The sequence below is a fragment of the Procambarus clarkii genome, chromosome 25 (assembly GCF_040958095.1).
Source record: "Procambarus clarkii isolate CNS0578487 chromosome 25, FALCON_Pclarkii_2.0, whole genome shotgun sequence".
Lineage (NCBI taxonomy): Eukaryota > Metazoa > Arthropoda > Malacostraca > Decapoda > Cambaridae > Procambarus > Procambarus clarkii.
Window position 1 is genome coordinate 10,885,629 of NC_091174.1, and position 13,184 is coordinate 10,898,812.

Below are 13,184 nucleotides of genomic sequence, written 5' to 3' on the forward strand. Positions count from 1 at the left end.
AGGTACCTTAGTATCACACAGCTAGCTCCTAGGCTGTCTCGTATCCCAGCTCCCAGCCTGTCCTCATATCCCAGCTCCCAGCCTGTCCTCATATCCCAGCTCCCAGCCTGTCCTCATATCCCAGCTCCCAGCCTGTCCTCGTATCCCAGCTACCAGCCTGTCCTCATATCCCAGCTCCCAGCCTGTCCTCATATCCCAGCTCCCAGCCTGTCCTCATATCCCAGCTTCCAGCCTGTCCTCATATCCCAGCTCCCAGCCTGTCCTCGTATCCCAGCTCCCAGCCTGTCCTCGTATCCCAGCTCCCAGCCTATCCTCATATCCCACCCAAAGCTACAAAAGCATGTTAGCTACGATCTTTCTCCTCAAATTCACAAAGGTTGCAAAAGATGTGAACGCTACAATTCAGAGTGGATAAGAATAGGAGCTGCCTCGCATGGACCAATAGGCACTTAGAAGTACTTCTAAGAAGGCTTCTTAAGTCTCGCGTCAATCATACTTATAATCTTGTACTCACCCAGAGAGCAGGTTTCCTCAATCTTGCTGATGTTGAAGCAGCTTTCCTTGTTGTGGTAAGCAGACTTGCACCAGGAACAGCTGATGGCCACGATCTCCTTGGAGCCGAAGAGCAGTTTGGACTGGAATCCCTGGAAAGATCGAGTTACCGTTATAACACACTGAAGAAAGAGATTGACAGAGATAAGGTAATTAAATCCCTAGAATGACCGGGGGGGGGATAACAGACAACATCTAGAACGATAGGAATGTTGCAGGCAAGTTGCTGGAAATCACGCCTTACTCCTGGAAAGAAGGGAAAGTGAAGGGTAACTCCTGGAAAGTAGTGAAAGTGAAGGGTAACTCCTGGAAGGAAGTGAAAGTGAAGGGTAACTCCTGGAAGGAAGTGAAAGTGAAGGGTAACTTCTGGAAGGAAGTGAAAGTGAAGGGTAACTCCTGGAAAGTAGTGAAAGTGAAGGGTAACTCCTAGAAAGTAGTGAAAGTGAAGTATAACTCCTGGAAAGTAGTGAAAGTTAAGGGTAACTCCTAGAAAATAGTGAAAGTGAAGGGTAACTCCTGGAAAGTAGTGAAAGTGAAGGGTAACTCCTGGAAAGTAGTGAAAGTGAAGGGTAACTCCTGGAAAGTAGTGAAAGTGAAGGGTAACTCCTGGAAAGTAGTGAAAGTGAAGGGTAACTCCTGGAAAGTAGTGAAAGTGAAGGGTAACTCCTGGAAAGTAGTGAAAGTGAAGTATAACTCCTGGAAAGTAGTGAAAGTGAAGGGTAACTCCTGGAAAGTAGTGAAAGTGAAGTATAACTCCTGGAAAGTAGTGAAAGTGAAGGGTAACTCCTGGAAAGTAGTGAAAGTGAAGGGTAACTCCTGGAAAGTAGTGAAAGTGAAGGGTAACTCCTGGAAAGTAGTGAAAGTGAAGGGTAACTCCTGGAAAGTAGTGAAAGTGAAGGGTAACTCCTGGAAAGTAGTGAAAGTGAAGGGTAACTCCAAGCAAAAAAGTGAAAACCACATGAACAATTATAGGATAGTTGCAATCTTTTAAAACCCGATGTGATTTTTCTAGATGGAAAAAAAAACAGAAACAAAAATTGCATGAAAATCCTGTAATGCCAAAATATTCTTAGAAGCGAACCACACTGCATGTGGTCTAACGAGGCGGGAATATTCCTCTTACTGCATCAAGGAATCATCACGGCGCTGCACTTGGAAAGAATTCCATAATTACGGAAAAATTGACAGCGAAACCATTAAGGGAATGTTATGCTAATTCAGCGCAATTTCCATCAAACAAGAAGCGTGTGCAACTGTGTAGCATCAAATACGATATCTAAAAGTATTACACAGCACCTAAGTTGCCATTAAAGTTTCAGCATCAAAGTTACAGAATTCAGTTCCGGTTGCACACACACACACCAACATAAATTATTTAAAATAAAACGAACCAAACAAACGCTATTCAGTTCCGTTCTTGTACGACACCTCTACGACACTTTTAAGACACCTGTACGACACCTGTAAGACACTTCCAGACGTCATTTTGCATTTGATGACGTTGCCTGGGGGCGAAACCTTCCTCCTAGTCTGCTGTAAGTCTGCTGTAAGCAGACATAATACCCTTTTCCCAGCTTACTAGAAGGGGCAATAAGTATAACAGTTACCAAAGCAAACTGCCTTTAAAAAATCCGATATCACCCCAAAACAGACTCGTCCGTCTGGGCATAAGAGCCATCAGGTGCCCCTGGGAGAGTAGTAAAGATGCCCGTAAGACGTAGAAATCCCTATCGAGAGTCTGACTCGAGAAGACAATGTCCTGTAACCTGACATGATATGGCTAGGGGTTAAGGGAATGGTGTGGTGGTTGTGGTGAGAGAATGGTGGTAGGAGGTAGAGTGGTGGTGGTGGTGGTAGTGGTTCAAGGAAGCAGCGGCGGGTCCTGTTGCAGGAGACAAAAGCCAGCTGCGGTAACCAGCAGGTGTGTGTGTGTGTACCATTTGGTCGATTTTCCAAGCCTGTTGTTCGACAACTGTCCCTCGAGCCTTTGGAAAAAAGTTTTGGCGCGGGTTTGTTTTATTGTGTTTTGGACACTGGAGGGTTGGCGGGGCGGGGCCAGAGGCGGCGTTTGGGAGTGCAATCTACATTTATTGTAGTGTATTAGGGGGGCCTTTAACAATTAGTTGGTGATGGAAATGTTCCTAGTTAGAGGAAACTCACTCACTCACTCACTCACTCACTCACTCACTCACTCACTCACTCACTCACTCACTTACTCACTCATCCCCTAGCACCACAACCCTCTTGTCTCCACCCTCTCCCTCGCTCCACAACACAATCCTCAAGTCATACCAACTACACCAAACCATTAATAGAGTAACAAGAAATTTCCAGGTCCTCGGGATTGTGTCCCGGGGGAAGAGAGAGAGAGAGAGAGAGAGAGAGAGAGAGAGAGAGAGAGAGAGAGAGAGAGAGAGAGAGAGAGAGAGAGAGAGAGAGAGAGAGAGAGAGAGAGATATGAAGGTAAGGAGAGAGGAAACTAGAGGACGGAGAGGAAGAAGGCAAAGCAATAAAGGTAAGAAAGTAAATATAGGGAAAGAAAGGGGAAAGGGAGGGATGGAAGGATTAGTCCCGTTCCGTGTCTCATTGTTATTCCTTAAAACAACACAGTTTGCGGGATGCGGATCACAACAATGTCCTATACCACGACCTGACAGTTGGAAGACGCACCACGCTGCTACATAAACATACATATACATAGATATACATACATACATGCTACTTGTCACCGACAAAAATGATGGTCATACAGGGGCAGGAGCAACCAGATATCCGCGCAAATCTACGGTGCCAGCCCGCCCGAATTCAAGTACTGCCGAAGATCGTCCAACGACTGAAAATATTGCGGACTGAGAGATTCATCTCTCATCTCTCCACTCGCTAAGACCACTAACCCACTCTCCCATGACGAGCTTAATAGTAGCCCATGCATCTGGCGAGTCCAGAGAGTCTGACTGATCAAGAGAGCCGGGTCCATCTCTGCCGTGGCCAAGAGGAGCCCCTGTGGGCGGAGGCGTCACCGAACTCCCAGATCTCTGGGAGCACAGTTACAAGGCTGTGTGTGTTTATAAGGTGCAAGATGACGGCGGATCTCATGTCTGAATCAGTTTGATGGATGTAATGAGTGTTTTCACTAATGAATGAGGTATGAATATTTTTTTAATTAATCTGATAAGGTGTGTTATATTTACCACGAGTGTTCCAGCCAGGCACGGAGGAACCGAACACAGAAGAGAACTATCAAGGAGGAAAGCGCCAAGCCATTACGACTATATAGCACCTTGAAGGGGTCAGGATAAGGATTTGGGATGGGGGGAGGGAATTTCTCATTTTTGACTCATAGTTTGACTGAGAAACTACACGAGTGCTGTCAATGAGGCTGGCAAGTATAAGCCGCGAATTCCGCGAAATCATTTGCTTCTCGGGATTTAAGAGATAATAACGGAGGTTCACTGTATGTGTAGGTGGCGTACAGTACATCGTTATTATTGGGACATTATAACTGCAGTAGCGTATGCTTAATTTTGGTGTATTTACATGCTCTAAAAACATGTAGATCTCTTGTGTACAACGTATGTATTATCTCTGTGTTCACATTGTCGGGCTTTGATGAATGATGAACGAATTCAGATATGTAATCATCACTGAAAATTACCATAGATATGAAGGATACTAAATTATTGACGAAATTGAGGGGGCGAGAGAGAGAAGAAATCTGCTTCGGAGAATAATTGAAGTTGAATTAGTATTATTAAGATATAAAGATTATTATACCATGTTTAAAGATGACCTCAATTATCATTCAACTTCCACTCTTTCCGAATTTTGTTTTCCACCCTCCCTCTCTCTCACCCCCTCCCTCTCTCCCTCTCACCCTCTCCCTCTCTCTCTCACCCCCCTCCCTCCCTCTCTCTCACCCCCTCCCTCTTTCTCACTCCCCTCCCTGTCTCTCTCTCACCCCCTCCCTTTCTCTCACCCCCTCCCTCCCTCTCTCTCACCCCCTCCCTCTCTCTCACCCTCTCCATCTTTCACCCCCTCCCTCTCTCACCCATTACACCCTCCTCCCGGGCTCTCCTCTTCCTCAATCTCTCCTCCTCTTTCAACCCCCCCCCCCCCACCCTCTTCCTCTTTTTCAACACTCCCCCCATCCCATCTACAATCCGAGTCCTCTTTCCGTCCTGTCATCTACAACCTCTTCCCCTTACAACAATCCCTAACCCCCCCCCCTCCCCTATAACTATCCCGCATCCTTTTACAACACTTCCCCTTCCCTTACCTAGCATCCATCCACTATCCCTGCAATTCACCTACCCATCCCACTGCCCCTTTCCCATTTCCCCTCCCATTACCCCGGGACCCCCCCTCCCCCCTTCCCTTGAGAATAGCACTTATACCATTGTCTTGAAATATTCATCAGACGTCAATAAGGGTCTAGTTCAGCTTGGGGAAATACTGCACTTGTCACGAGCGGCGGCCATCATTAGAACGCCGTGGGGGTGTGGGCGTTGTGTGTGTGGGAGTGTCGTGGGAGGAGAGAGGCGTGGGAGTGTGGGGGGGGGGGGGGTGTAAGAGAGGGAGAGGGTTTATGTGGGAGAATTATACAAGAGTGGTATGGCCAAGAGGGAGGCCCTAGGGAGCCGGTCGGCCGAGCGGACAGCACGCTGGACTTGTGATCCTGTGGTCCTGGGTTCGATCCCAGGCGCCGGCGAGAAACAATGGGCAGAGTTTCTTTCACCCTATGCCCCTGTTATCTAGCAGTAAAATAGGTACCTGGGTGTTAGTCAGCTGTCACGGGCTGCTTCCTGGGGGTGGAGGCCTGGTCGAGGACCGGGCCGCGGGGACACTAAAGCCCCGAAATCATCTCAAGATAACCTCAAGATGAGGGGACGCATGATCGTGAAGATAAATGTATAAAAATATAATTAAAAATTCTAAGAAGGCTCCGGATCCGGGTGTTTGGGAGAGCGGGCCGTCCGCTTGTCTAACCCGTCCTCTTATACACTACGTCGCTTTTCGATCGTATGCGCTACGGCCAGATATCAACGTAATTCAAAATGGAAATTTATTTTCCAATAAAATTTTGGATTTTTTTGTTGACCAGACCACACACTAGAAGGTGAAGGGACGACGACGTTTCGGTGCGTCCTGGACCATTCTCAAGTCGATTGTGAATGGTCCAGGACGGACCGAAACGTCGTCGTCCCTTCATCTTCTAGTGTGTGGTCTGGTCAACATACTTTAGCCACGTTATTGTGTCTCATCGCCTGCCTTTGGATTTTTTTGTTTTCCAAAACAGCAAGTTAAGGGTCCTCTGGTAGGTTAGGAGGGCAGGAAGTTCTCCAAAGGTTTCAAAACGTCTTGGAAACCGTTAATTGAAAGTTTCCTCTCCTAACCTAACAGCTTAAGCCAGAGAACCCAAAACAGAAAACGGGACAGTACGTCACTTTCGTGAGCCGATTTTGTTTTAAATTACGTCGACTTTTTTAACCTGAGTGCGCGTACGAGCCAAAAGCGGCGTAATTTGTAAGGGGACGGGTTGCACAAGCGGCCTCAGCGAGAGCACAGCGCACTTTTTTGCGCACTTTTTTTCTGCGCAAAACTGTGGGAAAAAATTGCGTATATTTTTTGTTCTGGTGATGCTCACAGAGACGCAGTGGTGCCATCCCTTCCTCGACCAGGCCTACCACCAGATGCCATCCCCCCCACGACCAGGCCTACCACCAGATGCCATCCCCCCCACGACCAGGCCTACCACCAGATGCCATCTCTCCCACGACCAGGCCTACCACCAGATGCCATCTCTTCCACGACCAGGCCTACCACCAGATGCCATCTCTCCCACGACCAGGCCTACCACCAGATGCCATCCCCCCCACGACCAGGCCTACCACCAGATGCCATCTCTCCCACGACCAGGCCTACCACCAGATGCCATCCCCCCCACGACCAGGCCTACCACCAGATGCCATCTCTCCCACGACCAGGCCTACCACCAGATGCCATCCCCCCACGACCAGGCCTACCACCAGATGCCATCCCCCCACGACCAGGCCTACCACCAGATGCCATCTCTCCCACGACCAGGCCTACCACCAGATGCCATCTCTCCCACGACCAGGCCTACCACCAGATGCCATCCTCCCCCACGACCAGGCCTACCACCAGATGCCATCCTCCCCCACGACCAGGCCTACCACCAGATGCCATCTCTCCCACGACCAGGCCTACCACCAGATGCCATCCCCCCACGACAAGGCCTAACACCAAATGCCATCCCCCCCACGACTAGGCCTACCACCAGATGCCACCCCCCCCCCCACGACCAGGCCTACCAACAAGACGGGAAAGTGAAGCTTTCTGAGAAACACAGAACTATGATCCGGTTAAAGACGGTCCCAGACTCCAGATATTCATGGCTCAAGGAATAATTCAACACCTCCAATAGGTCAAAGGTCACGTGGAGGGGTCAGTGTCGGCCGCTGCCATCTCCCTAACATGTTAGAAGTTATTCTAACTGTTTGTAGAGGGGAAGGGGGGGGAGGGGAGGATTTAAATGGAGCAACAAGAGCTCCTAACAATGCCCATCTCCACAATGCCCATCACCACAAACAACTCAATCACCACACACCAAACAAAATCAGCCACTTTAAACACAGACAAGAAGCTGTAAATCACCTCAGATAACGAGGGGCCACGATCACCTACAGCAGTGGGAACTACTATACGCCCGGGAACCATTCATCCAGCTAGTGTAGAGGGGAAGAACAATGTTATTTGACATGTTAAATGCTCAAGGAAGACCCGTTCAGTGCCGCTCATTTTAGGTCGTAGTTTACATGCAAAACCAATTGGGTTTGTTTGGGCACGGGGTTGGTGTTGGGTTGAGGGTCCGTACGAGGGTCATTGAGCTTAGTGACCAAGCTAGAGGTTTATTCTAGTCCTACATATGGTCCAGCGCTATGTTAAGCTTCCAGTGTGTGTATACCTAGAAGCAGGGGGGGGGGTATATCTGTCTCTGTTTATATGTGCCTTCTTGGACACTGTTAGGAATTAGCGGAAATGTTGTTTACACACACACACACACACACAGTGTGTGTGTGTGTGTGTGTGTGTGTGTGTGTGTGTGTGTGTGTGTGTGTGTGTGTGTGGGTGTGTGTGTGTGTGTGTGTGTGTGTGTGTGTGTGTGTGTGTGTGGGTGTGTGTGTGTGTTGTGTGTGTGTGTGTGTGTGGGTGTGTGTGTGTGTGTGGGTGTGTGTGTGTGTGTGTGTGTGTGTGTGTGTGTGTGTGGGTGTGTGTGTGGGTGTGTGTGTGTGTGTGTGTGTGTGTGTGTGTGTGTGTGTGGGTGTGTGTGTGTGTGTGTGTGTGTGTGTGTGTGTGTGTGTGTGTGTGTGTGGGTGTGTGTGTGGGTGTGTGTGTGTGTGTGTGTGTGTGTGTGGGTGTGTGTGTGGGTGTGTGTGTGTGTGTGTGTGTGTGTGTGTGTGTGTGTGTGTGTGTGTGTGTGTGTGTGTGTGTGTGTGTGTGTGTGTGTGTGTGTGTGTGTGTGTGTGTGTGTACTCACCTAATTGTGCTTGTGGGGGGTTGAGCTCTAGCTCTTTGGTCCTGTCTCTCAGCCGTCAATCAACACGGACACTGTGTTTCCACTGTGTGTGTGTGTGTGTGTGTGTGTGTGTGGGTGTGTGTGTGTGTGTGTGTGTGTGTGTGTGTGTTTGTACTCACCTAATTGTGCTTGCGGGGGGTTGAGCTCTGGCTCTTTGGTCCTGTCTCTCAACCGTCAATCAACACGGACACTGTGTTTCCACTGTGTGTGTGTGTGTGTGTGTGTGTGTGTGTGTGTGTGTGTGTGTGTGTGTGTGTGTGTGTGTGTGTGTGTGTGTGAGAACAGTGTTGGGAGCTCCTGAGTAATATAATATATGATAGAAGTGAGGCATGGCGGCCGACCTCGATCCGCCTATGACCGTCCCCCTACACCCACCAGTCACCCTGCAAATTTTGGGAGAGGTTACCTTCAAGCATCTGGCTTTCATCCTTGGACAGATAAGACACAGATATACTTGATGAGATACTCAAGAGGTACCAGGGTCGATCAACTGACCAGCTCTCCCCCTTCCCCCCCCTCTCCCCCCCGCCCCCACACACCCTCCCCCCCACACCTTCCCCTCATCACTGTCCCCTCAGTCTCCCCTCCCTGCCCACACACTCCCTTACCCTGCCAATGTAACCAAAAGGTTGAACCCAAAATGCTAATCTACCATCTGAACATATTTGTTAAAAAATCAATATCTGAATTCTGTCATTATATTAATGGTAAAGTCTATGGATTCGGGGACTAACATTTCACATCAACATACTTTGTAAACGAGGGGCATTGGGGTCATGCCCCCTTCAGGGGGGGGGGGCAATGGCGCTTGTAAACATTCAATGGGAAACATTCAAGAAATGGAATTAGAACAGAAAGCCACACAAAAGCTTTAGACAAATCCAAAAATACTTTTTAACATACATAAAATCGAAAAAAAAACTGTCAGTGTTGTACACAAATTTAATCTAAATGAGTTTTACTTATAAATAAAAAAATAAAAAAAAAATTGTAAATTTATTTAGCGAGTAATATACCAAATGTCTCGATAATACCAACACACTGAACCCTTTTTCTCTTTCAATAAGAAGAAAGAGTAAAGGCCAAGAAAACTAGATACCGTCCCCAGGAATTTCCAAGGCTCCCAGCTCAATTCCTTTCACGTTTCCATGCAAACAAGAAGACTTTTAACAAAAAAATAGCGTTCATTTCCTCGCCATGACGAACGAGAAATGGATTTTTCGCCCCCGGCGTCAGTCCAAATGTCTGCACCGAGGAAATGCACACACTGAGGTCGCCGGAGATGAGTGAGTGAGTGAGTGAGTGAGGGGAGCATAAGTGGTGGGACCCTGAGTGGGGGAGCGTGAGTAGGGGGGAAAGAGTGAGTAGGAAGCTTCATTGAGTGAGAGAAGTACTCACCTAGTTGTGCTTGCGGGGGTTGAGCTCTGGCTCTTTGGTCCCGCCTCTCAACTGTCAATCAACTGGTGTACAGATTCCTGAGCCTACTGGGCTCTATCATATCTACATTTGAAACCGTGTATGGAGTCAGCCTCCACCACATCACTGCCTAATGCATTCCATCTGTTAACTACTCTGACACTGAAAAGGTTCTTTCCAACGTCTCTGTGGCTCATTTGGGTACTCAGTTTCCACCTGTGTCCCTTTGTTCCCGTCCCACCCGTGTTAAACAGTTTATCCTTATCTACCCTGTCAGTTCCTCTGAGAATTTTGTAGGTGGTGATCATGTCTCCCCTTACTCTTCTGTCTTCCAGTGTCGTAAGGTGCATTTCACGCAGCGTTTCCTCGTAACTCATGCCTCTTACCTCTGGGACTAGCCTAGTGGCATACCTCTGAACTTTTTCCAGCTTCGTCTTGTGCTTGACAAGGTACGGGCTCCATGCTGGGGCTGCATACTCCAGGATTGGTCTTACATATGTGGTATACAAGGTTCTGAATGATTCCTTACATAGGTTCCTGAAGGCTGTTCTGATGTTAGCCAGCCTCGCATACGCCGCCGATGTCATTCTTTATATGTGGGCTTCTGGAGACAGGTTTGGTGTGATATCAACTCCTAGATCTTTCTCTCTGTCCATTTCATGAAGGATTTCATTTCCCATTCTGTAACCTGTGTCTGGCCTCCTGTTTCCACCGCCTAGTTTCATTACCTTACATTTACTCGGGTTGAACTTTAGTAACCATTTGTTGGACCATTCATTCAGTTTGTCTAGGTCATCTTGTAGTCTCATACTATCTTCCTCTGTCTTAATCCTCCTCATAACCTTTGCATCATCAGCAAACATTGAGAGAACCGAGTCTATACCCTCTGGGAGATCATTTACATATATCAGAAACAGTATAGGTCCAAGGACTGAACCCTACAGGACTCCACTGGTGACGCCTCGCCAATCTCACGCCTCACAGTGACTCGCTGTCTTCTGTTGCTTAGGTACTCCCTTATCCAGTGGAGTACCTTCCCTTTCACTCCTGCCTGCATCTCCAGCTTGAGCACTAGTTTCTTATCTGGTACTGAGTCAAAGGCTTTCTGGCAATCCAAAAATATGCATTCTGCTTAGCCCTTTCTATCTTGCCTGATTTGTGTTGCCTGGTCATAGAATTCAATTAATCCTGTGAGGCCGGACTTGCCATCCCTGAACCCATGCTGATGTTGTCTTACAAAGTTCTTTTGCTCCAGATGTTCCACTAGTTTTTTCCGCACAATCTTCTCCATCAACTTGCATGGGTTGCTTGGGTCGAAGTGTGATTGATTGAGGGAAAAGAAAGTGAATGAGTGAAGGGAGAGGGAATGAGGGAAGGGAGATGGAAAGGAGAGTGAATAAGAGAGTGAATGGAGAGTGAATAAGAGAGAGAGGGAAGGAAGAGTGAATAAGAGAGGGAATAAGAGAGGGAAGGAAGCGTGAATAGAAAGAGGGAAGGGAGGGAAGGAAGAGTGAATAAAAGAGGGAAGGGAGAGTGAATAAGAGAGGGAAGAGAGTGACTGAGGAGCAGAGGAGGAAGAATTTCCCCTTCATTACAATCCCACAGGAAGACATGGAGCCAGATCTCTGGCTGGGGTCAGAGACCAGGGTCTAATGACGACCCTGGGGGTCGTCATTACCCCTGGGGGTCGTCATTACCCCTGGGGGTCGTCATTACCCCTGGGGGTCGTCATTACCTCTGGGGGTCGTCATTACCCCTGGGGTCGTCATTACCCCTGGGGTCGTCATTACCCCTGGGGGTCGTCATTACCTCTGGGGGTCGTCATTACCCCTGGGGTCGTCATTACCCCTGGGGTCATTACCCCTGGGGTCGTCATTACCCCTGGGGGTCGTCATTACCCCTGGCGGTCGTCATTACCCCTGGGGTCGTCATTACCCCTGGGGGTCGTCATTACCCCTGGGGGTCGTCATTACCCCTGGGGTCGTCGCCAATTCAATTATCTTCTTACTCAGCCCATAAGAAATTGACTCCTCTTGCCCTCCTCCACCAACAGCATAACTAACTCCAGTGTCTGGCCTATGGAACTACGGCCATCCGAAATTCCAATGGGTTTCGAACCCGGGTCCTTGGATTCACTCACTCACACTCGATTCCTTACCACAGATCAATCACGGTATTGAAACTTCTTCGTGCAAAGTTCCCTAAGTTTGGCTACTGGACTCAAAGTTCGTCAATAATGCTGTTTTAACTTAAAAAATTGAGTTCCATTTTAATGCGATCAGACGTAACTTGTTGACAAGTTCGTGGGAATAATTTTGGAACATTCGCCTGAGAGAATATCTTCTCGAAGTTACAGGAGTAAAATAAACGCTTCAAAACAATTGGTTTTGGGTTCAATATGTCCTATAATGGGTACGCATTAGGCTATCAGCTTTGAAAAGAAGATTAAATGAATTTTCGGCCATACATCTAAAGGTCTGAAAAGCTTTAGTCGAATTTTGGGAGCAATAACTTGAAAAATTCTGACTCTGGTGCCTTTGATAATTTGTTGAACGTTAGATCGTGGGTCCAAAGACTCAAGAAATCTCAGTCGACGGTCAATTACCCGGAGAAATGTATAGTGGGCATGCGGGAACCCACCAATTAGAAAGAGAGAGAGAGAGAGAGAGATAGTGTGGTAATGGGGGAGATGTGGAAGGGGGGGGGGGAAGAAGACTTACCTCTCTCTCTCTCTCTCCTTCCCTCCATCTGTCTCTCGCACTATCCTCCTTTCCATCCTTCTCCCCTCTCCTCTACCATATTTCTTTTCCCTTTCCCTTCTCATCTTAACGCCCCGTCTAAAGTCCCCACATTTTCTCTACTTCCCTAAGCCTCCCTCGGGATACGAACGGATGCTGCAGACTGCTCTTGACTCTCCTAAGGGCACGCCCCCCAGGGCACGCCCCCCAGGGCACGCCCCCCAGGGCACGCCCCCTAGGGCACGCCCCCAGGGTGTCCAAAGCACTCTACTGCCCCACGCTGAGTAAGTCAACGTCTCAAGGCATAGTGTGGTATGCCCCCTTGTGCTAACACACTTTAATTTAAAGATTAAATAAAGAGTCTCCACGCATACTGTGAGTGGTTCCCAAGGCACTACTAGATCTGTCCTGAATATTCAAGTCAATGTGAATATTTAAAGAGCCATAGGCAGCCTACAGTAAGTTAAATTAAATAAACTCTCTTGTCAAAGTTGTTTATATATATATATATATATATATATATATATATATATATATATATATATATATATATATATATATATATATATATATATATATATATATCCTCGGTGTGAGGCGGAAGCTCTTCCACTGAACAATCGGGAGCCCCCAAATAGACTATATAATCCTATATAACTATGCACATATATAGATTTTCACATATACAATGTTATTACTATTGAATACGGCAAAGTGGTTTTAAATCAATGATTCTAGCATGAAATGTCTCTATATTCCTAATGATTTGCTGCACTTAAGAAGATAAGGGGACCAAACTACCTCCGCACCATTAATTAATTATGACCTGATGCTAACAGATGCATGGCATTGATGCCCCTATGCCCACCAACCTGGCTAAT

At 47.6% G+C, this 13,184-nt stretch overlaps 1 protein-coding gene across 15 annotated transcripts in view; it reads right to left on the reverse strand.

Annotated features, from left to right (window-relative positions):
* rdgA (retinal degeneration A) overlaps positions 1–13,184 on the reverse strand; it is a 699,236-nt gene that overhangs the window by 76,192 nt on the left and 609,860 nt on the right. For all 15 annotated transcript variants that reach the window (XM_069331304.1, XM_069331300.1, XM_069331301.1 and 12 more), the window contains one exon: positions 515–644. In XM_069331304.1, coding sequence (XP_069187405.1) covers positions 515–644 — 130 coding nt within the window. The remainder of the gene's footprint in view (positions 1–514; positions 645–13,184) is intronic.